This window comes from Tasmannia lanceolata, unplaced genomic scaffold, assembly GCF_043159265.1.
Source record: "Tasmannia lanceolata isolate RefF3 unplaced genomic scaffold, GAP_Taslan_0.1 ptg000006l, whole genome shotgun sequence".
In the NCBI taxonomy this organism is placed as follows: Eukaryota; Viridiplantae; Streptophyta; class Magnoliopsida; order Canellales; family Winteraceae; genus Tasmannia; species Tasmannia lanceolata.
The window spans coordinates 3,124,955-3,147,429 of record NW_027518683.1 but is presented as its reverse complement, the minus strand read 5'-3'; the positions used below and the strand labels follow the sequence as shown (position 1 = coordinate 3,147,429).

Below are 22,475 nucleotides of genomic sequence, written 5' to 3'. Positions count from 1 at the left end.
TATTGCGCCAAAATCCAAATTTTCGGATTTTGGTCAGGACTGAAACCGAAAAACTGACATTTCGAGCGCTTATACAAATTTTCAGGATTTCGGCCGAAGTTTTGGTTTCAGTGAGGACCAAAATTATACCCGAAGACGAAATTTAAAACCATGGTTTCGCCGGTAATTTGAAATAAATTCTCAACACGACGGGGATTCATTCCAAGTGATTCTCTACTGCCTATTTCACCAGGTTTAAAAAGTAGAGAATAAGAATCATTGATGATAAAATCTGGGTGAGTGTTTCTTGGGTGAATACGCAACTATGCGCCTAAAATCTACACAGGTTTGCATCATAACATCGGATGATTATTCAAGTTTAAGTTCGACTCATTAATCAAGTATGCTTGAACAAGGAGATATTAATCAAATGAAAGAGCTGAAAAGACTATGAGGGCGATATTATTTTCACCCCCCCCCCCTGCAGTACACATTCGCCCCCTTTTAACATGATTTGACATAAAAAAAGCCTTAAATTTACCCACTGTTGCGTTGTGTGTGTGTGTGTGTGTGGGGGGGGGGGGGGGGGGGGGGGGGGGGGAGGGAGGGAGAGTTTAGACGGATTTGCTAGCGTCCATCGCATAAGGCATTTTGCCAATGGTCTGTTTCACATCGGAGCAGCCACCTCGTGAGTGAGGACAAAATCTGTTGAAAAGTGAGCCTGTATGGATGTTCTAACATGCAACAGATAATCGGCGAAGTGCCTTTTGCGATGGACGCTAGCAAATCCCTTTTTTAGATCCTTTTGTGCCCCGTGTATGTGATTAGCTCCGACAATCTGACCAGTGACCGGAAGTCTGGCCAAGTCCCTTTGAGAAAACCTTGATCTTATGATCCTAAGGTTCTTAATCCATCAAGCCTCGTCTCGGGTTCCACCACAAAAAGCTCAATCGTTTATTTTTGTATTCTTTTATCTTGGGCACAGGATTTCCTTTCGGACCAAAACCATGCAGGCCGCGTCATTATGTTCTACATGATCAACATATACACGCCTTCGTGTGGGACGCAAGAATTGATCATTAACATTAATCCCAATAGTAATTATTTGCTTAGTTCCATATAGATGGTCATAGAAAAAGAAAAAGAAAAGGTAAATTCATGTCCATAGTGAAATGGCATGCATTATTTCATGACATAACTAAAGAAGCTGCATTTTAACTGCTCTTCTTACTCTGGTTTTTCTTGTTTGGGGTATTGGATGAGGTCTCCGCTGTAGGAGCGGATGTCCTGCTTTGATCTTCAAGGTATTGGACTGGGTCCGTAAATGACTTTGTACATGGCCACCTACAAGAAGATTGCAGATTTAAAGCCTGTGGAAAATCAATATGAGAAGAGCACAGAAGGGTTATTTCTCATGCATTCATACCTGCTTGACTTTATAACCTCATCCTCTATGGTCGTCTCCTTGTCGAATATATTGCCTGTAATCATGTCATTGAATGAAAGTATCATGCGCCATATCTTTTTCTTTCTTTTTTTGAAAGATAACAAATTTTATTAACAAGTATCATACACGATGTAAAAAACATAAGGTGAAAACTAAGATAATAACATCAGAATGTGAAAACTCACAAGACTGCCCACAGGGCCTTGAAGACAGACAGTCAGAGGACATGTTAAAGGGGGAAAAAGAGTGGCTATAACAGAAATTTATTAATAAAAAATAATAAATAAACATACGAGAACAGCATTACAAGAGGGACAGAGGTTCTATTTTGGAGAGGCTACTTCATGTTTGGAGTTTGGACTACTACTGATTTTAGTAAACTTGTTTATAAACTAGGAAGAACAGGAAAAACTAGGAGAAAGTTAAAATCACAATTTTTTCATTCTTTTTTGTTCCGATGCCTGTGCCGACAGACCTTTTTAGCTAATTGCGCACCGTCTATACATAGAATGTTAGTGTGCATCTTCAAAAGAATGAAATACCCTTGTGGTCATTCAGTACAAAATCATGAAACAATAATGGTATGAGAAAATGCCCATAGATTATCAACCACCAGAAAATGCCTATCTTGACCCCTGGTGTAGTAATGCTTTGCAGCAGTAGCAACATAGTGTTTTTATCTATCTTGCTTCAACAGTAGGCATTAGAAAAGAGGAATAATATAGGAAGATACCTATGGCCAATCTTCTGGATTAGTTTTCTAGCACACCATGTGGGTGCAGACCTTCAACACAATTTACTTATATCAATATATGGTGTAAGATAGTCGTGCAGGCAGATATTCAAATATAACCAATACTAGTTCATCCAGATGGTTTTGGTTGGGTTTTTAGGGACAATATTTCTGAGATTGTGTGGGCTTATTTGAGCCCAGTTGGAATTGTGGATCCTAGTGAGGTTGAGGCAAGGGTGCTCCTTACAAGTTTTTGTATCAGTTTTTTGATAAGTTCGTTGACACACCCATCGCCAAAGGGTCTCAACCAACACAGTTAGCTGGGCCTCTAGTAAATGAAGGGGGCCATGGAGGTTGGGTCTCTTTATCAATGAGAAACATTTGTAGAAGATGGGAAGCATCTTCGCAGAGTAATATGCACACTAAATAGATTTGAGCAGGAAAACCCTTCTTTTTTAATTTTATAATGTGCATCCATGCATTTCAAACAGAAAAAAAGATATACTGATAAGCATATCTTGAGATCCCATAGATCTGTAATCCCATAGACTGAACTATGGGTTCTGAAGCTATATCATTATTACCTATACTTACCTCAGCAGAAGTAGAACAGCACCACAGTACAATCACCTGCTGCTTGTTAACTTCCTCTTGGATATGAAACTACTAAAACAGTTGACCACAATACAATGTGAAAAATCTTGCCAAGTATACAAGTATAGTCAGACTGCTTCTTGTACTGATCAAAGAGAGTTCTATCCTGCCAATTTACATCATGGCCACTATCTGATTTGCCTTCATAAACCCCTAATGCCCCATTTTGTTTCCATTGACTTTTTATTTTCCAGGAAGTTTGTTGGAGAATAGCTGCCACATAGGGCAAATTCCTCGTTTGGTTGCCAAAATAGCATTGGATTCCCCTTTTACTCCCTTAGATGTCTCCCATGTAATAATTGTTTGTCTGGTGACATGGACTCCTTGTCCCCTCCTTATGAATTTTAAACCAAATTATTCCAAAAGAAAGGACTTTGGGTTGAATTTTCTAGGGAATTGTGATCTCTCTTTCTCTCTCTTCCTTCTCTCTCTCTCTTGGTAATGACACCCCTACTATTCTCCTACTCTCCGAGTATATACCGTGCAACCAAACACTACTTACACTATTCTCTGAGGTAATTCTAGAGAAATCAAAATGCTTGTCTCCTCCCTTTTGACTTCATATTCCACTACTCTCCGAGCCACCCCCGAGCAACCAAACGGAGCATAAAAGATGTTCCAAGCAACATAGTATTCAAAATGTCAAACAAAAAACAAAATGCCAGGTTATATGCCTTGAGTGTGTTCAGCGAACAACCCAAAAATGGGTCTCACAGTCAAGAAGCAAAAAGAACTTAAATAATTCCTCTGCCAATAGAGATGAAATTGTTCCAAACATTTGTGATACAGAAAAGGCCAAAAATGGGTTTATACTCAAGAAGCAAAAAGAACTTAAATAACTACTCTGCCAATAGTGATGAAATTGTTCCAACATTACAATTGCGATACTTATAAATACCTATTTTCATTTAGTAGTATGCACCAGCAATTAAAGCTCATTGTTACCATCCACCAATTTAGGCAAACAGCATGTCTAGCCATTATATGAAAACTTAGGAATAGGTCATTTACCTCCATTAAAGGCCTTCTTGGAGAAGTATTTTGCCTTAATCCGATGGACATATTCGGCTTCATATCTTTTGTACTTTTCTTTGTAATATTCGGCATCAGAATCCCTATGCAAAATAACATATATGGGATCATTTCATCTTTAGTCTAGACATACAACTTAGAGTGAAACATTTTAAGAACAGAATAAAGAGTGACATGACATAGTTAGTAGAAGGGAGTGCTTTTATTGTGTTCAGTTAGCACAATTAAGCCAAGGGGATACGGCATATGAATGGCCCAATATTTATGTGAGATGGGACAAGATTTTTCCTTCCAAATAATAAAATGAAATTAGCCCTAAAAAACTGTGCAATACTTCACTCTTTGATTGATGGCACAAAGCCAGCACATTGACTCATTAAGATATCTGATATATAGAAACGAAAAGGTTATAGTATAACCTTTCACTTGAGAGGACACTTCATTTGAGAACCCAGCAACTCACATCTGAGTCACCTAGTTTGACTTGGAACGTGATCATTTGGAGTCACATTTTAGACAAAACTCAGTCTGTCAGCCCAATCTCAATATGAGTTCAAAGTGATCAATTTGTATGACATAACTTTATGAATCTTATATTGATGATCAAATGCATAATTTAAAACTGTAAAATAATGTGTACTTAATAATAAGTGCAATGTGATTATCACAAGAGGAGTTCTAAACTGAAGGGCGCCCTTCCAAAAAAAAGGGATGAAAGGGCGCCCCCATTGGTTGTAAATCACCAAAGTGCATTAAATGAGATGGAAAATCAAAGAACATTAAATGCACTCAGACCATTTTTTAAAAAAAAAACATTAAATGCACTTTGGTGATTTACAACCAATAGGGGCGCCCTTTCATCCCTTTATTATTTTTTATTTTTTTGCAAGGGCGCCCTTCAGTTTAGAACTCCTCTTATCACAATATCTGCCCATAACTGTTAATTAAAATATGTTAAGGGTCCATTTGGTGTGTGACCTAATTGCATTCTGGGTGCACTTTGCATGTGACCTTGCAATAATTTTGATAGTAAATTTACAAAGAAGTTGCACCAAAATGTAATTGGCTTACATACCTAACGGATCCTGAGTATCGGCCTGACATGGAGAGTTTGACTAAAGTCAACTGCAACCATGATGACCTGGTTTTGATTGAAATTTTCAACAAACCTGGTCCAACCTCAACCTAGATGGCTGACCCTAAATACTGGTCGGACACAGAGAGTTTGATTAAAGTCAGTTGAAACCATGATGACCTGCCAAGAAACTTGGTTTTGATTGAAATTTTCAACGTGGTCCAACCTTGTCCTAGATGAGTTTCATTCCCCTATTGGGGCTTCCTCGTGGTTTTGGCATACCATCAAAGTCTGTACGGGATCCGGTTAATGAGAGAATAGAGAAAATGTTAGCGCATTGCGAGAGACATTCAAGTCAATCATTAGGTTTAGGGCAAGGTTTTAAATTTCATTTCTGGTTGTGATTTCGCTCTCCACGAAAATGGAAAGATTCCAAAGTTTTTTTCCCGATCCTGTCCTTCTTCCAATGCTTGGGGAGGGAAGGCACAACCTTCATTTAGTGAGATGAAAAATATGGAGGGCTCCTGTCCCAGGTTTTTGTAGAACGGTGACCCATAAAAAAATCAACACATTAGACATCCTCAAACACAAAAAGTTTCAAATGGCTAATAGGTGTGTTTTGTGCTTGAAGGTTGAGGAGACCTCGAAGCATATTTTCTCCATTGTCTCATCCCAGCTTACCTACCCCCCAAATATATATATATATATATATATATATATATATCACATGATTAGTAAGACTTCCCTAGATTCTCATGATATGGAAGGAGCAGGAGCTGACAACCAGGACAATTCTTGAGAGTTAGGTAATGATTTTTGTGGTTGGATACAGGGCCTTATAATCACAACTTGTTTGCAGACATAGGCCTGACAATTTCAATCCATTAATATCCCCATGTAAATTGGCTTAGTGAATCAATCCCTACTGGTTTAACCAAAAGAAAGGACAGATTAATATAGAGCATGAGACACATGATCACCATTTCTCATTGCCTTTTAACTTACATTCAGTTAGCAAATCCACAGAATTTTGTTATATCTTAAACTACATGACACAAAATCCACCCCTCAGCATATTCAAATACATGTTTGAGTCGCGCCCACTTTATCCTATTTCTGTTTGACTCCCTGTCATTCAACACATTGAGCAGAACTCGGTTATATCTAATAAGTAAGAACCCAGAATCTACTCCTCAGTATATTCAGATGCACTTTTGATTCGCTGCCATTCATCAAGTCGGGCAGAACTCTGCTATATGTAGTAGGTTACAACACAAAACCTGCCTCTCAGTATTACCAATTACACATTTAACTTGTGAGTGAAAAAACCACAATTAACATGCATTTTCAGTTTCTTGAGGACTAATAAGAAGTTTTAAAGCAATAGAAGTTGGACCAATATAGGTTTTTTGTTACAATACAAAAGACGAGCAGTAATAAATATATTGTTTCAACATATAATTATTCACCTACACCCTCTCCTTTACAACTATATAGCAGAACATAACACTGTAAAAAGACAAAGTAATGCCTATACATTAGCAATTCTAACTCTAACTTTAACTTTTTTCGATAACTTGGATAAGAAATGTTTGAAATTTATACAAAATTCCACTGGTTTCAGAATTCTTGAATCATACATAATGATAAGGAGCTGTTATAAGGTAAGTTTGGGCCCACCTGTTCAATGATCCAAACCATTCATGTACTAGGCCTCTGCTATGGATGAGCTATTCTCAACAATTCTCTCTAGTGAGACTATCCTAACCCTCTGACTTAGAAGGCTTTCCTAATGAATGTGGAACCAATGCCTATTTGTGTTTCTGATCATCTATTTAAAGGACAAAAATTAAGGGTTGAGATCATTTGATATGCGAGAATTTCACATTATGGGGTGGACCCAACATGTGAACGGCTTGGATCATCAAATAAGTGGGACCGACTTGTTCTCTTGGCTGATAATATATTTTCCAAGAAAATAGATACACAGTTAGACCCTGTTCGTTTGAGATTATGGCAACCGATTGTGAGCCCCTAACCCGATTATTGGACTCAAATTACATCAATTTTGAGTCCAATAATCAGTTTAAAGGCTCACCATCAATTGACATAATCTCAGACGAACAGGGCCTTAGATTAGATTATGTTCAGCTCAAAAATAAGATTATCTAATACAAACCCACCTCTAATAACCTACTAATAAAAAGTGTGGAAGATAAGGTGACAGACAAAGAAGAAAAGTACAGAAATCAAAGAAAAATCACAAAGAACTCACTGAATCATATTGGGTAAGTCAGGCTTGGGTTCTGGTGCATCGATTGCATCATCCACAGCATCATCCACAGCATCACCCTTAAAGATTAGAAACCCTAAAATTAAAAACTTTCTTCTGAGATGAAAGAAAAAATATATATAGAGAGAGAGAGAGAACCTGTTGTGTGTTTTGAGGTGGGTTTGATTGTGTATTGGTGTTTTCCAATGTAGAGAGAGGGATTTGTTCAGTGGAAGACTGAGCAGGAGAAGAGAGAAGACCCATTTCATTTGTTTTGAAATCCATGACCAAATCATTTTCAAGGGTGTTGTTTTTTAGTACTCCAGTAAGACAAGAGCCCGCGTACCACTGTAACACTATAGCCCGCGTACCACAGTAACACTATAACAAAATAAAAAGCTTTTTTTCCCCATGGTTATAAAATTAGGCAATCTAATGGCTCTACTTAGTGATGGGTGAGTGCTTACAAAGTACAAACTCTGTTTTTTAAAAAAATAAATACTAGTGTTAATGGATTTTGATTAAACATCTAAAAAGATAAAGAGCTTCTCTTTTCTTTTCTCTCTCTCTCTCTCTCTCTCTCTCTCTCTCTCTCTCTCTCTCTATATATATATATATATATATATATATATATATATTTATTTATTTATTTTTTTAATTTATTTTTAATTTATTTTTTTACAATGGACGGTCATGTGTGAACATGTAGCAAAAAAAATAGAGTGGGGTCCATAAAATTGGGTGATCTAAACCATTTATTTGTTAGGGCTGACATGGATGGGTAAAGTGCTAAAAATCTTATACACAAGTACAAATCCAAGAAGGGGGCAGAGAATGGTTGTTATATGATGATTAATAAATCATTATAAAGTCAAAAAAAGATGACATAGATTTCAATTCAAATTACTTTCAATTTAGTAAAAAAAAAAAGATCATTCACATTTATTTCCCCATTCCTATAAGGATAGTCTAGGGTTGCAACTCAGGCCGGGTGGATCGGGTTTTCCAGAACGCTACCCTACCCAAGAAACTATCTATGGTAGGCTTTTTTTAGGGGAAATCCTGAGATTCATAAACCCGACCCTACCTGAGGTAGTTTCTCTAATCGAGTATTTCTACATTCTTGCATTGAGCTTCATGCAAATCCAAATTGAACCTTACTTTAGATGTACATTTTTTGATAGTATATGTTAATCTTGTGAAAAAAGAGGTGTTCTTGTGTGAGGGGATATGTTAATCTTGTGAGGTCTTTTGTGTACATTTTTTGTAGTTTATGTTACTTTAGATGTACATTTTGCTGTGGAATTTTGTTTTCTCATCTCACAAATTTAACATATACTAATCCAAATGCAACCAAGACCATGATAGAGAGGACAAGAGAGCATCTTCTGGGATGGAGTGGGAAGCTTACCTTTCGCCCAAAAATCTTCCTGGAGATCTGCTGCCTTTTTTTCATGACGAAGGCCTGACGGAGAGAACGAGGGAGAGGGAGATCTGTTTTGAAATGAATGACGAACCAATGTGTCAAAGAAAGAAAAAATGCATTAAGAATGCTTAAAAATGGTAGAGACCCCTATTGGAAACATTGAATTGTACCTTTTCTTACGAAATGTGAGAGTGCGAGAGAGAGATCTAGGGCATTGCCCTTCTTCAGGATAAGCTCGAAATTAAAAAGGGAGAAATAATATGGTGCCCGAACGTGAAGTCCATTGTAGGCGGTATGACAAAAGTACCGCCCTTGACATTTGATCCAACCGCAGGATCAATACAAAGGGTGCGAAGTCCCACATTGGACTTCAGGCTCGGGCACCATATACAAAAAAAACTCTTAAAAAGGGTCGAAAGGTAAATTTGGAAATTTTATTAAGGGGTAATACTCTTTCCAAATTTTTCAGGGGAGTCAATTGCTTGAGGTGGCTTTGAGTTGCTGTTCTCACATGCAAAGGCTAGCTGCGAAATGGATTTCTGCAAAATTGCCTAGCAAATCCCTTTTTTTAAATCATCAGCTCTTAACGGGATCCGTTTTGGAAGTGTTTTCCATTTTAATTTGATTTGATTATGGGCTTACTATGAATTGTAATGTAACACATGACAATAAATAAAGACTGCTGCCATGGAAGACTGAGAATGGAACCTAACAAATCCCCACATGCCGCATGGCACGGGGGGGAGGGTAGTTTTGCCATTTTCATGGAAAAAAAAGCCAAAAAATAAGGGAAAGCTTGCTAACGTGTTAAGACTTAGAGGGTATTTGCTCGGTTCCACTCTCGGTCCCCAACTCTACCATGTTATTATTCATAATTCATAAATCATTGTCGGCTAACTCTAGGATCCGACATTGCGCAAGTTAGCAAAATTCTATCTTTGAACAAACATCTGCCGCGCGCCCTATCCTATGAATCGACCTATCCGACGTGGCAGCCTACCGAACGCGTCCACGTCAGCAACTCCGATTTAAAAACCACTTCCTTTTTCTCTGTTTTTATTTTGACCAGATAAGCCCCCCCCCCCTCTCTCTCTCTCTCAAATCTGGGGTAAGATTATTTTTTTTCTTCGATTCTCCTGCATCTTCGTAGAAGATTTCTTCTAGATGCTTCAATTTCAGTTCGTTTTATCCAATTTCATTTCGGTTTCAGGTAGCTTATGTCGTCTTTGTTAAGATTCTAGGGTTTTAACGAGCTCGAGCGTCATTGCTCGTGAACGTGATTGATTCAATTACTCGAAAATAATTACATCTTTATTTGCTCTTATAGCTTGATTGGAACCAAAATAGGGCATTTCCCCCCCTTTATTCAGTGCTTCCATTATGCTGATTACTAATTCTGAATTTTGGAACTTCTTGATGCACTACTGAACTTAAATATTAATCAGAAACAATTACAAATGCAACAAAATTAGTGCATTTTATCCATGATGCTGATTACTAATTATGAATATGGGAGCTTCTTGATATTAACTTCTCTTGAACTTAAATATTAATTAGGAAGAATTTATGATACAAATGGTTGCTCAATTGATTGGATCTAGGTTTTCTTGGACCTGTTTTTAAATCCTTGAGAACATACACTGCAGGCACTGAGGGAGGAAAGTACATAACAAATTGAAGTCATGGCTTGCACAATCTCTTTTGCATCGAGTAATGCTTTAACAATTAGGAAATTAGATTGTCAAAGCTATGTAGGCTTGAAGGCCTCAAAGAATCAGAAAATTGTTTACATTGGGCGCTCAATTAAGCTCCGGACTATTTTGGTTGTAAGAGCAAGTGCTGAAGAACACAAGGTGTCGGTAAAACGTTCAGTGCTAAGTAACGAGGAATGTGAAGCTGCTGTTGTTGCTGGGAATGCTCCTGAAGCACCCCCTGTTCCTCCTAATCCGGTGGCCCCAATTGGAACTCCTGTGGTTCCTTCACTTGTACGTATGGCATTTTTGTTTTCATGGCATAGTACCACATATTATGATATTTTGTTTGAAACTGTGACTAGCAACTAGGCTTAGTTGTTCTGAATGGTGGCCACCTTGGTGAATTTAAGGTTTACCAGCCAGTGCTTAGCTTTTAACTAACTGATGTAGACCAACCTAAACCTTTTGGGCTGTTTGGATACATGGATTTTAGAATCCAGTTTTTAGTTTGAAAGCGGTGTAAAATTCTGGATTTTACTATCCATTATCCTGGATTTTAAGTAAGAAATCCAGGTTTTAGAAATCTCTCCCCCATCTCGAGATTTCTAAAACCTGGAAACCGGGGACGATCTCCTACTGTCCCGCTCGACGAAAAGAGGGTCGAGAAATCAGAAAACGACAGACGGTGTCCTCCTTTCGTCTCCTATCCAGAATTTTGAGGAGATCCAAGATTTTAAAATATCGATATCCAAACGGCCCCTTTGAGTCGGCTGAATTCTGGAAGATCCACATAAATGACCTTAGCACCATGACAATTGCAAAGTTAATTGGGATTGAGCCTCTAGCTCAATGGTCAAGGATTTGTTCACCAACCTAGAGGTCGAAGGTTCACTCCCAAGTTACCTACCAAAAAAAAAAAGTTGCAGAGTTAATTGGCCCCTTTAATAATTCGGTTGAGGGTACTTTGATCATTTCTAGATGCCTTTTGGTTAATTTGGAAATTACAAGGCATTTCCGGGCAGTTCGTTTGAGAACAGGGAGCTTTATTACTCTGCTTTATAATGTAATCCCATTGCCAAATGTTTCTACTTCAATTTATTTTGTGCCAGCCACTTAGGCACTTACTAGGCATCTGAGAACCGGGAGCTTCATTGCTCGGCTTTAGAATGTAATCCCATTGGTAAATGCTCTTTCTTCAATTTATTTTGTGTCAGCCACTTACTAGGCGCCCCCGTCGGAACCGGAAGTCACCTGCTTTGAGAGCTTCCTTCCAGGAAACAACTTTGTCTCCTGCAAATTTTGTCCTTCCTCTGTTTATCCATGAAGGTTGGTTGCTATGAATTGATCTTTAGATATTGTTGGTTCTGTCATAACTTTTTTCTGATGCTGGAATAGTTTGATGCATAACATGATTTTGAGTTTCTTTTTCAAGAATTGCCAAATATCTTTAAATCTGCATACGTTCCGTATCTTATCTTACAAGGCTCGCAGGTGAAGATGACACTCCGATTGGTGCTATGCCTGGATGTTATAGGCTGGGATGGAGACACGGTCTTGTGGAAGAGGTGAATAAGCTTTGTTAGGTCTATGTACAAATGTCGGCCATTTTTATTTCAGCATCCTGAAAATGGAGTTAAGATAATGTTCCATAGGCACTTGAAAATGGCTAGTGTACTTGCACCTGTACTTCACTAATAGACACATAGAAAAAGAATTGTTCCAAATAAAAATATTGAAGTACGAAACATTGGAAGGATACAATCATTTTTTCATATTTCTCTCAAATGGCTAGTAGATAATCACAGGTTCATAGGGCATTAATGATCAACCCTTAATTTGCCATGTTTTGAAAAATTTAAAGCCATTAAGACATAATGCACATAATCATATTTATGAAAACTTATAAAATATCTTCATAATTTTCTAACATAAAATGCCTACATCTTCAGGGTTAGCGTGTCAACTCTACAATGTTGAAATCGACTAATCAAAATTAGGAGGCAGATAAAATACAAAATACAGAGAATTGAACCAGTTAGTCTGAAATTGCTTGCCTGATGGGACTTATGACATCTCTGAAGTGATTGCAAACCCTGGAAACTGGATTGAATTGTCGCCAATTGTCGCCAACTTGCCAGTTGCCACCTTCCATGGCTGTTTCCTGTCCTTCTGCGGAAGATCTCTTTATGACACAGGATGCATTTCCCTATATCCATATTCTTACTCAAGAAACAATGAGCCCAGGATAGTCTTCATCCTTGTAACCTACTCTCATGACCAGATATTGTAATTAGGCACCCTGGATGAATGCAAAACAATTGGGACTGAAACTGAGTAACTTATATAATTGAAGATTGTGGATGCCATCAGAACTCCACCATTAAGCATGCTTGAGCAAGAGTAGTACTAGGATGTGTGACCTCCTAGGTGGGACCCAGCCTGGTATGGGATAGACCCCTAACACATTCCATCAGCCCTGGAGCTTTTGATGTATTGGGCTGGCTCCTAACATCACACCCTATTTAGCAGTTTTGATTTCTGGTGTGAAATCACACCCTATATCACCTCTCCTCTTGACTCTTACTATTGTTTTCTCTGGTTTTTTGTATGAAATCACACCCTATTTGGGTTTTTTTGCGAGGCATCATTTCTATTTTGCCCTTCTCCTCTCGCCTCTTTGTCATTTTTTCTGGTTTTTTCACTGGTGTGAAATCACACCCTATTTCGGGATTTTTCTGGTGTGAAATCACACCCTATTTCATTTTATTATATCTGAGTGTTTAGATCTCTGAGTTGTTATTCGTGTTATTATACCTGAATGTTCATCACCTATTTCGGTTTTCTGTTTTCTAAACCCCAAGTTCTATTGCATACATTTGGTTTTCTGCTTTTATACATTTGTTGGATTTCTGTTTTCAAATGGTGTACCAATTAGATTTCTGTTTTCATTTCACATGTATTCATCTGAAGCCAACTCTGTTCACATGCTTTTCTGTTTTCGGTTGATGGTTTGCATTCGGTTGATGGTTTGCATTTGAAACTATTTGTTTGTTTGGTTGATGGTTTTTATACTTTGATTCTCTTTTCGGTTGATGGTTTTGTGACCTTTATTCTCCTTTCTGGTTTTATACACCTACTTGATGTTTTTCATATGATCTTTTATAGATTTTGTTTTCGGTCTTCATATGGATGGTTTGCATCTGAAACTATCCTATCTTTGACACATTTGGTGTAGAACTTTGAGTTTTGACCATTAAAAAAAAAAAAAACACTTTGAGTTTTGTTTTCATATTCCATGTATGCATCTAAAGGTATCTGATATTTGATAAATTTGGACATCTGTATTTATAAACTAAATATATGCATATGAAACTATCTGATCTTGGCATGATGCATACATGTATGCATTTTATGTTTTCATAAAGAATATACTTGGTTTTGTTTTATAAGTAAGGATGTTTCGTACTGAAATAAACTTGGATTTGTAATATAGTCTTGTATACAGTCTTCTTCATGAAAATTTTCTAAAGGATTCATTAGCCAACCCCAACTAGTTTGGGACAAAGGCTTAGTTGAGTTGAGTTGAGTTGAGTATACAAATGTATATAGTCTTGTACGCAAATGTATGTGAATGGTAGATTCATGAAGGGAGTTCATATCAACCCGTGTTTCTTGCTTCTAAACTATCGTCCATGTTTTCAGCTTACATCAGTTTTTTTATTTACCACTAGGATTAATTTTTTATTATGGCTATTCGTCCTGAGAAGAGGTCAAAGATGTTTACACAAGCAGTAACTGCAGTAAGGACTGCGACAATAACTTTACTAGTGTTCTGTCATGATTGTAAAAACCTTTCAGGGAAAAAAAAAAAAAAAAAGAATACTGTGAACAATACCTCGTAAGAGCTCCTTATGAAGCAACTACGTTACTCCTTGTATGTTTGTGAGTCGTGTTGTTCTGTCGAACGAACACTGTCTTCACATGTGGGCTCCACATGTTGGCTGGGGTCAAGCAAGTTTCCACCTAATAAACTTTCTGTTTTTTTTTTTCATTTCTATTTTCTGTTTATCTTCTCTATAGTTTCCTGACAACTAAACACTCTTCTCATAGGTTTTCCTTTCCATTTGCCACATCATTTCTCTGCACTTTCCCAGTTTGAAAAATATATTTGAGCCTAACGAATTATAGATGTCACAGACTAGCACAAGCTCCACAAAATAACAAATTTGAATTTTGCTTGTGGAGTCTTGATTCCTCATGGTATACTTCACGTGTGTAATGCTGGTCTACAGAACTAATACTGATTTTGCATAGCTGGTCTGAAGGGGTCTAACCACAAGATATTTGTAATCTTCTCACAGATCAATTATGAATGCTGAAACATCTTAATATGCAGGTTTATAAGGCCCGGGATGTCGGTATTAACAGTGTCGTGCTCTTCCCCAAAATTCCTGATCCATTGAAGGTTTTTCTATTTCTTTTCTCCTAACTTCCTCAATGGCCTAGAATGATATAACATCGTTTATTCTTGCTCTTCCAGACACCTACAGGAGTTGAAGCATATAATGAAAATGGTTTAGTGCCTCGAACGATACGCTTGCTGAAAGACAAATACCCTGACATTGTGAGTCAAAGTCTTTCTTGCCCCATTTCTGGCTCTTTTATGAATATTCCATAAAGTCTGAATGTCTTTCTTTAGGTTATCTACACTGATGTAGCTTTGGATCCTTATTCCTCTGATGGGCACGATGGCATTGTCAGGGAAGATGGTAACCTTCCTTTTTCCTAATTGTTTGAGATTCTTTTTATTTACCTCAACTCCTAATCCTCACCTATTGCATTTTGATCTACAACATTACATTTTATAGCACATATTTCTCTTTAAGTTTCTGAATTAAATATATTTAATGAACAAGCATTTATGTCTGCTCGCAAGTACTGGTGGGTTTATTTTGCATTTTATTTACTTTGTCTCTTCTTTCAGAAATTCAAATAAAGATCTTTTTGCAGATTGTGCTATCATGCTGTGAGGTATAAAATCTAGTCCCACCATAAATATATATAAATGACTGTGAGGTATAAAATCTAGTTATCTTTCAAAAAGAAAAAAAAGAGGTATAAAATCAAGTCCAAACATAAAGAAATCTATCTATATATATATATATATATATATATAGAGAGAGAGAGAGAGAGAGAGAGAGTCCATTTTTTGCCTCCACAGTTCGAATGGTTCGGATGATCCTATGGAATCTGATTTTTTGTGGACACCCTATCTATGCGAGGGCCTTAAAAATGAATGGTTTGGATCACCCAAATAATGTGGCCCCCACTGTATTTTAAGCTAGTGTGTAGATAACTTATCTACGCATATGTGTAGGAACCGTTTTCTCATATATATATATATAAATGACTAATTACAGATTTTAGAATTCAGGATTCATTAGCATGTTATACCATGCATGAAATAGATGAGCTGTGGTTGGATTGGTGGGCTAAAAAAGATCTAAAACTGGGGCAATTACCATAACCACTTACAATCATTGTTCCTTACGGTGTCTTGTGTTGCATTAGCCTTACCTTACTGGACCTAAAGCCTTGGGACCAATTCTTAAAAGAAGAAATATATATCTGCTTGTGTGATAGCTCACAGCATGACAAGCATGTGACCTGGTGGTCACGGGTTCGAGTCACGGAAACAGCCTCTCTGCAAAGCAGGGGTAAAGCTGCGTACATCTAGCCCTCCCCAGACCCCGCAATGGTGGGAGCCTCATGTACTGGGCCGCTCCTTTTTTTTGTGTGTGATAGCTCATAAATGAAGAAGGGGGAGCAATTAATGGTTAAAACAGGAAACCATAGGAAAACCAGCCAAGAACAAAGTTTTGACAAGAAACTTGATTTTTTTTTCCTTTGGTGCAAGACTTCCTATTCTTAATCACATGCCATTTATTCAAAATTCTTTACTGTGAGGCCTCTATAAAATAGGAAATAGAAATGGTTTCGTTTTTCATTACTAATTTATTTTTAATATAAAAATCATTAAACACTGTAAGCTGTTGGTTCGTTTTTTTTTCATTGGTAATATTGTTTTCAGTATTAGAAAGTTAGACTTCACCGAAAGATGTTGACACTTAAATCCAATCAAGATGCTAAGCGCCAGTCATGCCCTTTTCTTAGTTGTAAAATTTATCTTTCATTTGCTTGGTATACATTTCTGTTTTTTTAATTATTACTTAGGCTAAAGACTGCCATTTTATACTTTAATTATGATACATTTTATTTTATAGCTGCTCTTAAAGGAAACCACTCGATTTCAGGGTTTCAGCACTTTTATCATCCGTAAGATGTGATTCAGCCCCGAGTTCCCATCCAATGTTGAATCTCGAATTATCAGGCTACGATACTCACAGTATTTTTATTTAATTGGCTCTCTTACAGGAGTCATAATGAACGACGAAACAGTTCATCAGTTATGCAAGCAGGCTGTTGCACAGGTAATTTCAGAAGTTTTTTGTATTCTGTAGCTCTTAATAATTTCAAGGTTTTAAATTTCGGTTTTGGAATGCGTTTCGGTACTCACCGAAACCGAAATTTTTGCCAAAAGTTCGGAATTTCGTTCGAAATCCCACGACATAAAAACGCATTATTTTATCCCCCTGAAATTTCTGCCGAAATTACCGAAATTTCGGTAATTTCAGGAAGATATTTAATAACGAATATATTCCAGATTATTTGGCGAAATCCCATAAATTTGGGACCGAAATTTCAGGAAAACGAAATTTCAATCGAAATAATGTAACGTTTCGAATTACTACAATTTTGATTTTGTGGTTGACCGAAACCCGAAATTTCGGATTTCGGTTGAAATTTAAAACCTTGAATAATTTTTCGTTCTCTATTTTTTTATTTTTTCCCCTTCCGACCAGTTTCGGACTCATCTGTCTTAGCTCCCTATAGGCCCGAGCAGGAGCTGATGTTGTCAGTCCCAGTGACATGATGGATGGCCGGGTTGCAGCAATTCGAGCAGCTTTGGACGCCGAAGGTTTTGCAGATGTGTCTATCATGTCCTATACTGCTAAGTACTGTGCATATTCTTTAATCTCATTACCCATTATTCCTTTGTAAAAAAAATTAGCTATTTAATTTCATTGATCAATCTTTTGAGCACTGTATGCCGGCCTAATATATTTTTCGAACAGGTATGCGAGTTCATTTTATGGTCCATTTAGAGAAGCTCTAGATTCAAATCCACGTTTTGGAGACAAGAAAACGTATGTGGTTCATCATTTTCCAATTCTCTCTTGTCGAGTCTATTGAATTTTCTTTACTCAAAACTCACAATTCTATATTGGATTTGCCATGGAAAATTAAGATATCAGATGAACCCAGCTAACTACAGGGAAGCTGTGGTTGAATGCCATGAAGATGAGGCTGAGGGAGCAGATATCCTTCTCGTAAGCATCTTTTCTATGAGTTTGCCCACTCCGTTTTGTGATAATTTTTGGCATTTGTCAATGGCTTCTTTTTATACCAAAATGCAATCTTATCTGGTTTAACAGGTAAAGCCAGCCATGCCATACCTGGATGTTGTACGTCTTCTTCGTGATAAATCTGCACTGCCAATTGCCGCATATCAGGTACTTTGAGAATACCCAACCTCTGAACTCATTTTCTGCCTCTTTTTGTATTGGAAATTGTTGCATTAGCTCCATTTCTAACCTGAAATTTAAAACACAATTCTTTCCTTAAATTGCCTGCTACTTTCTAATACTCAATCCAGGTTCTGGCATAGGATGTCCTAACCAGGGAGCTTTGTTTGAATAATCTAGAATATCTAATGAATAATTATTCAATCAGTATATTTGACCAGATATGTATATATATATATATATGTGTGTGTGTGTGGGCGCTCGCGCGTGCGCGTGCCAAGTGGCACATTGATTGGATGATATCTGGGCTCTGCTTGCCACTTTAAGGACATGTGAATGATGTATCCATTGATTCTATTTGCTTGACTTTCCTTCTATAATGTTGCCGGTTAGCTGTTGTCTTTGACCACATTAGGCCTGTAATAGTAAAATTTTAACCAGTTCATTATTTCTGCACTGAACTATATGAACAAAGGGACCAATGGAATGAGTAATCCATTGAAGTCTTATAATCTAATGCAGATTATTGGTTGCTCCTCGGTATTAATCCTGGCCGAGCAGGATCTCAAGTGGTCCTTTCTATGTTTCAAGCAAATTGGTTTTTCAGCTTTTTTTTTAATAGTTTCAAAATTTTATTCATCAGTCCAAAATTAACTCTTTCAATAGAGTTGATCACGCTACAAATACATAATCAGGAGTGAGATGATAAATCTCAAATGAAGCCCAACACTACAGTATATCGTTTTTAAGTTTTATATTTACCAGTTTTGATTACTAGAAAATATTTAATTGCAATATCCATTTAGACTTAAAGGCGTGTTTTGATTATTTTATTTTCCTTTTAAAATTTTGTGTTTCTTATTATCAATACATCATTTGACTTTAATAGATACTTTGTGTCCTTGTTTGTTAATGCTAGCTTTTCTAGGAGCTTAAAACTTTTTTGGTTTCTTAAACTTTAGAAAGTTATACAAGACAGTTTAGTTATTTCAAAGCCAATAGATAAATCGAGGACATGGGTATTGGTATAATAATTTGCAGAAAGGTATTATACGGAAAGCAATCCATGACCTTTGAAATCTGTATAACACTTATATGAAAAGTATATCATTTGAACTGTCACACTTAATGCAAATTATTATACCAGTGTATATAGAAAATATCTCAAGTAATGTTTTCACTATTCTGTCCTACAATATGTGAATGGGAGCATTACAATTGTGGTCCTAATGCCTAATGCTTGCATACCAAAAGCTGAATATATGCATCACAGACCTATGCCTATTATCGGCTTTCCAGTCCATAATGCGTTGATGCCCAAACCATTTTGATTTTTCTGCGGAAGCTTAACATCATGGGAATAAAGCTCCATACTTCTTGTAGGATTTCCCATATATAAAGATTTCATGGCGTTTATGTCTGTGTTACTACTATACACAACACCTTGAACAAGCACCATTTTGGTGCTCACACAGAAGGATTGAGATCAAGGCCCTAAAGCTTTTTGTTACATGTAGAAAGCAAGGTATTGACACCAGGGACCTATGCCGATAGATGCATACACCATTATAGTATTTGCAAGGGTGGGTTTAAATCGTGGGCCCAAAGCATAATGCTTATTGTAGGATTTTCAAATGGAAAATGATTTGAGGACGCCCAGGTGGGAACGGCAGGGCCGGGATTGCCACTCCCTGTGCCCCCCTTGAATGTAGGGTGGACTGCCCAGGTGGACTGGCCCACATGCAGGACGTGCAGGGAGTTATATTCCTGGCCCTGCCATCCTCCTCGGGCGTCCTGCTAGCACAATTCTTTTCAAATAGATCTCTTTGTATATGTATGTTAGTTAAGAAGACACACTATACCATATTGTTATCTGCAAGGAAACATTAAATCTGGTGGTCCCAAAGCTTAATGCTTATTGGAGGATTTCCAACTGGATATTTCTGTATGTCAGTAAAGTTAAATGAATACGTTGCTTGCTTGATCTAAACACCCTCTTGTTAACCGTGAACACCCCTTTGTAGTGATTTTATGACTACTAAACTTTTTTGTCCTTGGTCATAAAACGATTAAAAACTAGTCATAAAGCCATTAAAAACAGCATCCTCTCTCTCCTTGTAGAGAGACAGAGAGCACTAGTACCCATTCTTGAAAATTCTTGCAAATAGTCTGAGCTAATGCATGCTCCATTTCCCATGTATAGAAGTTCCATTTATTTCTTTGGGTGTATTGACAACATTGACCTACATAATAACTCAAATTTCAAGTGAAAAAAATGCTCAATCTGCATACAACTGGACCCAATCCAAAACGGAGCAAACCATGGCAGGTGCTGATGCTCTCACAAAAAGTTGAGAACAACATTCTCATTTTTAGTGGAGGGCCTTTTCTGATGTTTTTACTTCTTATGGCAAGGCTTGTGTTCCCAACCACCACCACCACACCACAACCGGTGCCACCTCCTCTCACCATGTCTGAACATCGTACAGAACATGGGGACCTTCCTCTAAAGATACTGGGGCATGTTCCCATCAAGGACTACCCACTCTGGATTTTTCTCGTTCCTACATCTGTTTTAGTACACCTGATGGGATTCTCACTTCCTGTTTTGGGCAACCAATTGAATATTTTTTTATTTTTGAAAATGGGACAACAATTGAATATTGTTTTAACTCTTAGGCCCTGTTTGTTTTGGATTTTGAAAACCGATTGTGAGCCCAAAACTGATTATTGGACTCATATTTACGTTTAGTTTTAGTCCAATAATCAGTGTTGTACTCGCAATCGGTTCTCAAAATCCTAAACAAACAGGGCATTAATTTTTATTTATTGATACCAATTTATTTTCTTCTGATTCAGGTTTCGGGCGAGTATTCTATGATAAAAGCTGGTGGGGTTCTCAAAATGATCGACGAAGAAAAGGTGATGATGGAGTCCCTTATGTGTATCAAACGTGCAGGGGCGGACATTATACTCACTTACTTTGCTCAACCAGCGGCAAGGTTTTTATGCGGAGAGAAGAGGTGAAAACAGGTGAGTGTAATGTTGTTATATTTGGAATTTGAGAAACAGATGAGAGTGTTGTGTGCATTATCTAGCTTGTGACTTGATAATTTAAGTTCTTGTCTGAAATTTGAAATGAGATACTCGAAAAGCTGTTATTTCTTGATCAATTCTCAATTCCGTACAGCTCATTTGAAGGAAAAAACCGATTGACCTTCATTTCACACTAGGTGAGACGAAAAAGGAAAAAAGGAAAAAGGAAAAAGGAAAAAGGAAAAAAGGAGAGAAGAAAAAGAGATCCCTCTTCAATGAAGCAAATCCATTGAAGTAGTGCTGGGTTGGTTTGTGGACTCAGCTCTGAGATGAGCAGTGTTGCAGGGGACTCCATCCAGTTCTCTCAGAACAGAATATGGAATGTCTAGTTGGAGGTCTCTCAGCCTCAGGCGAAGATCAGAGGTCTCTTCCCTGAGTAAAATGTTCTCTCGGAGAACCTGGTCATGGCACTCTGACACGTGGTTGAGCTTGTCAATGAGCTGCCTATTTTCTGCTCGGAGTCGGATGACCTGCGACCAGAGCTCATCCAGATGCTTTTGCTTGCGCATCCTTGACCTACGAGCTGATTCTCTGTTAGATATCATTCTCCTCTGCTTCCTCTCATCTATAACACTCAGTTGGTGTTCTTCTGCTTCATCAGAAGTTGAGTTGTTACTAAGTGATGGCATCTGCGGAGTGAATTCATGGAAAGGGGCTGGAATTTGGAAATGGGGGGAAGAAGTAGGGGTCAAAAATCTTCCAAAATGAAAGGATGGTAAGTTGTTTTGCATTGTACTAAAGTGAGGCTGGTGTGGGTTTGGGTTCAGGGTTGGCAGGTATCTGAGACCCGCGACTTCGCCTGGCTGCATGGCTTGAATTTGAACTGCGAAGAAGGGTTGGGTAATGGAAAGAGTTGCAGAGTGTTGAGAGGCAAGGGTCGGAAGCATGAGGAGTGGTGGGGTGTTTATAGAATTAGAAAAGGCAATGGAAGTGGCCCACTTTTCATCCACAAATGAGTAACAGTGCAACAGTTTCTTAAAGTGCAGACAAATAACAACCATAAATACACAACACATCATCTCCTATATATGCATGCATGCATGAATACATAACTATTCTGCATGGGCATCAGTATGTTGCATGTATACATGTGTAAGTAGTTACATAATCAATGGTGTATGTATGACATGTACATGCTAGTATATATATCTACCATGAGAATTATATGACATACATGTATGGAGGCAAATTCAGTTTGGGGCCAACATTGGTGAAATGCTTACATGGGATTAAAGGAGTTGGTTTTTTGTGGGAAACATTATTTAATTGGGGAATGTTTTGATAAAGGAAGAAAGAAAGAGAGAGAATGAGAAATGGATTGAAGGAGAGTCTGAGACCATAATATTGAAGAAGAGGGTAGCCAATGCGGGTGTTAAGAAATAATAAGAAAAGACTCTCCTTTGAGTCTGAGCCAAGAAAAA

General features: G+C 37.6%; 3 protein-coding genes across 6 annotated transcripts; 1 reads left to right on the top strand and 2 right to left on the bottom strand.

Moving 5' to 3' along the window:
• Positions 1 to 1,038: 1,038 nt before the first annotated feature.
• Positions 1,039 to 7,486, bottom strand: LOC143878224 (uncharacterized). The gene is made up of 5 exons (XM_077380527.1): positions 7,352 to 7,486; positions 7,196 to 7,272; positions 3,825 to 3,928; positions 1,406 to 1,460; positions 1,039 to 1,323 (listed from the first exon to the last, which is right to left on the bottom strand). The coding sequence occupies exons 1-5, from the start codon at positions 7,475 to 7,477 to the stop codon at positions 1,194 to 1,196; spliced, it is 492 nt and encodes a 163-aa protein (XP_077236642.1). The 5' UTR covers positions 7,478 to 7,486; the 3' UTR covers positions 1,039 to 1,193.
• A 2,097-nt stretch (positions 7,487 to 9,583) lies between these two features.
• On the top strand, positions 9,584 to 21,125 carry HEMB1 (Aldolase superfamily protein). 4 transcript variants are annotated; one of them, XM_077381569.1, is made up of 15 exons: positions 9,584 to 9,726; positions 10,265 to 10,603; positions 11,527 to 11,638; positions 11,804 to 11,877; positions 14,709 to 14,777; positions 14,853 to 14,936; positions 15,012 to 15,081; positions 15,297 to 15,343; positions 16,627 to 16,648; positions 16,748 to 16,803; positions 17,267 to 17,388; positions 17,509 to 17,580; positions 17,682 to 17,763; positions 17,869 to 17,946; positions 20,818 to 21,125. In XM_077381569.1, the coding sequence occupies exons 2-15, from the start codon at positions 10,301 to 10,303 to the stop codon at positions 20,983 to 20,985; spliced, it is 1,359 nt and encodes a 452-aa protein (XP_077237684.1). In that variant the 5' UTR covers positions 9,584 to 9,726; positions 10,265 to 10,300; the 3' UTR covers positions 20,986 to 21,125. The 4 variants fall into 4 exon arrangements, with proteins under 4 accessions (XP_077237684.1, XP_077237682.1, XP_077237685.1 ...); XM_077381567.1 differs by having other exon boundaries at positions 16,597 to 16,648; XM_077381568.1 differs by having other exon boundaries at positions 9,689 to 9,828; positions 16,597 to 16,648.
• Positions 21,103 to 22,070, bottom strand: LOC143879276 (uncharacterized). Its single transcript, XM_077381571.1, has one exon. It carries the CDS (start codon positions 22,068 to 22,070, stop codon positions 21,267 to 21,269), a length of 804 nt encoding a protein of 267 aa, XP_077237686.1. The 3' UTR covers positions 21,103 to 21,266.
• Between the last annotated feature and the right edge of the window lie 405 nt (positions 22,071 to 22,475).

Excerpts from the sequence above, each read along its gene's own strand:
- LOC143878224 (XM_077380527.1), bottom strand. The coding sequence starts at position 7,477 with ATGGATTTCAAAACAAATGAAATGGGTCTTCTCTCTTCTCCTGCTCAG. Across the intron at positions 7,273-7,351 it reads CACCTCAAAACACACAACAG|GGTGATGCTGTGGATGATGC; the intron begins GTTCTCTCTCTC and ends CTAATCTTTAAG. Across the intron at positions 3,929-7,195 it reads GACTTACCCAATATGATTCA|GGATTCTGATGCCGAATATT; the intron begins GTGAGTTCTTTG and ends TATTTTGCATAG.
- HEMB1 (XM_077381567.1), top strand. The coding sequence starts at position 10,301 with ATGGCTTGCACAATCTCTTTTGCATCGAGTAATGCTTTAACAATTAGG. Across the intron at positions 17,581-17,681 it reads CGTTTTGGAGACAAGAAAAC|ATATCAGATGAACCCAGCTA; the intron begins GTATGTGGTTCA and ends TGGAAAATTAAG. Across the intron at positions 17,947-20,817 it reads TGCCAATTGCCGCATATCAG|GTTTCGGGCGAGTATTCTAT; the intron begins GTACTTTGAGAA and ends CTTCTGATTCAG.
- LOC143879276 (XM_077381571.1), bottom strand. The coding sequence starts at position 22,070 with ATGTGTTGTGTATTTATGGTTGTTATTTGTCTGCACTTTAAGAAACTG.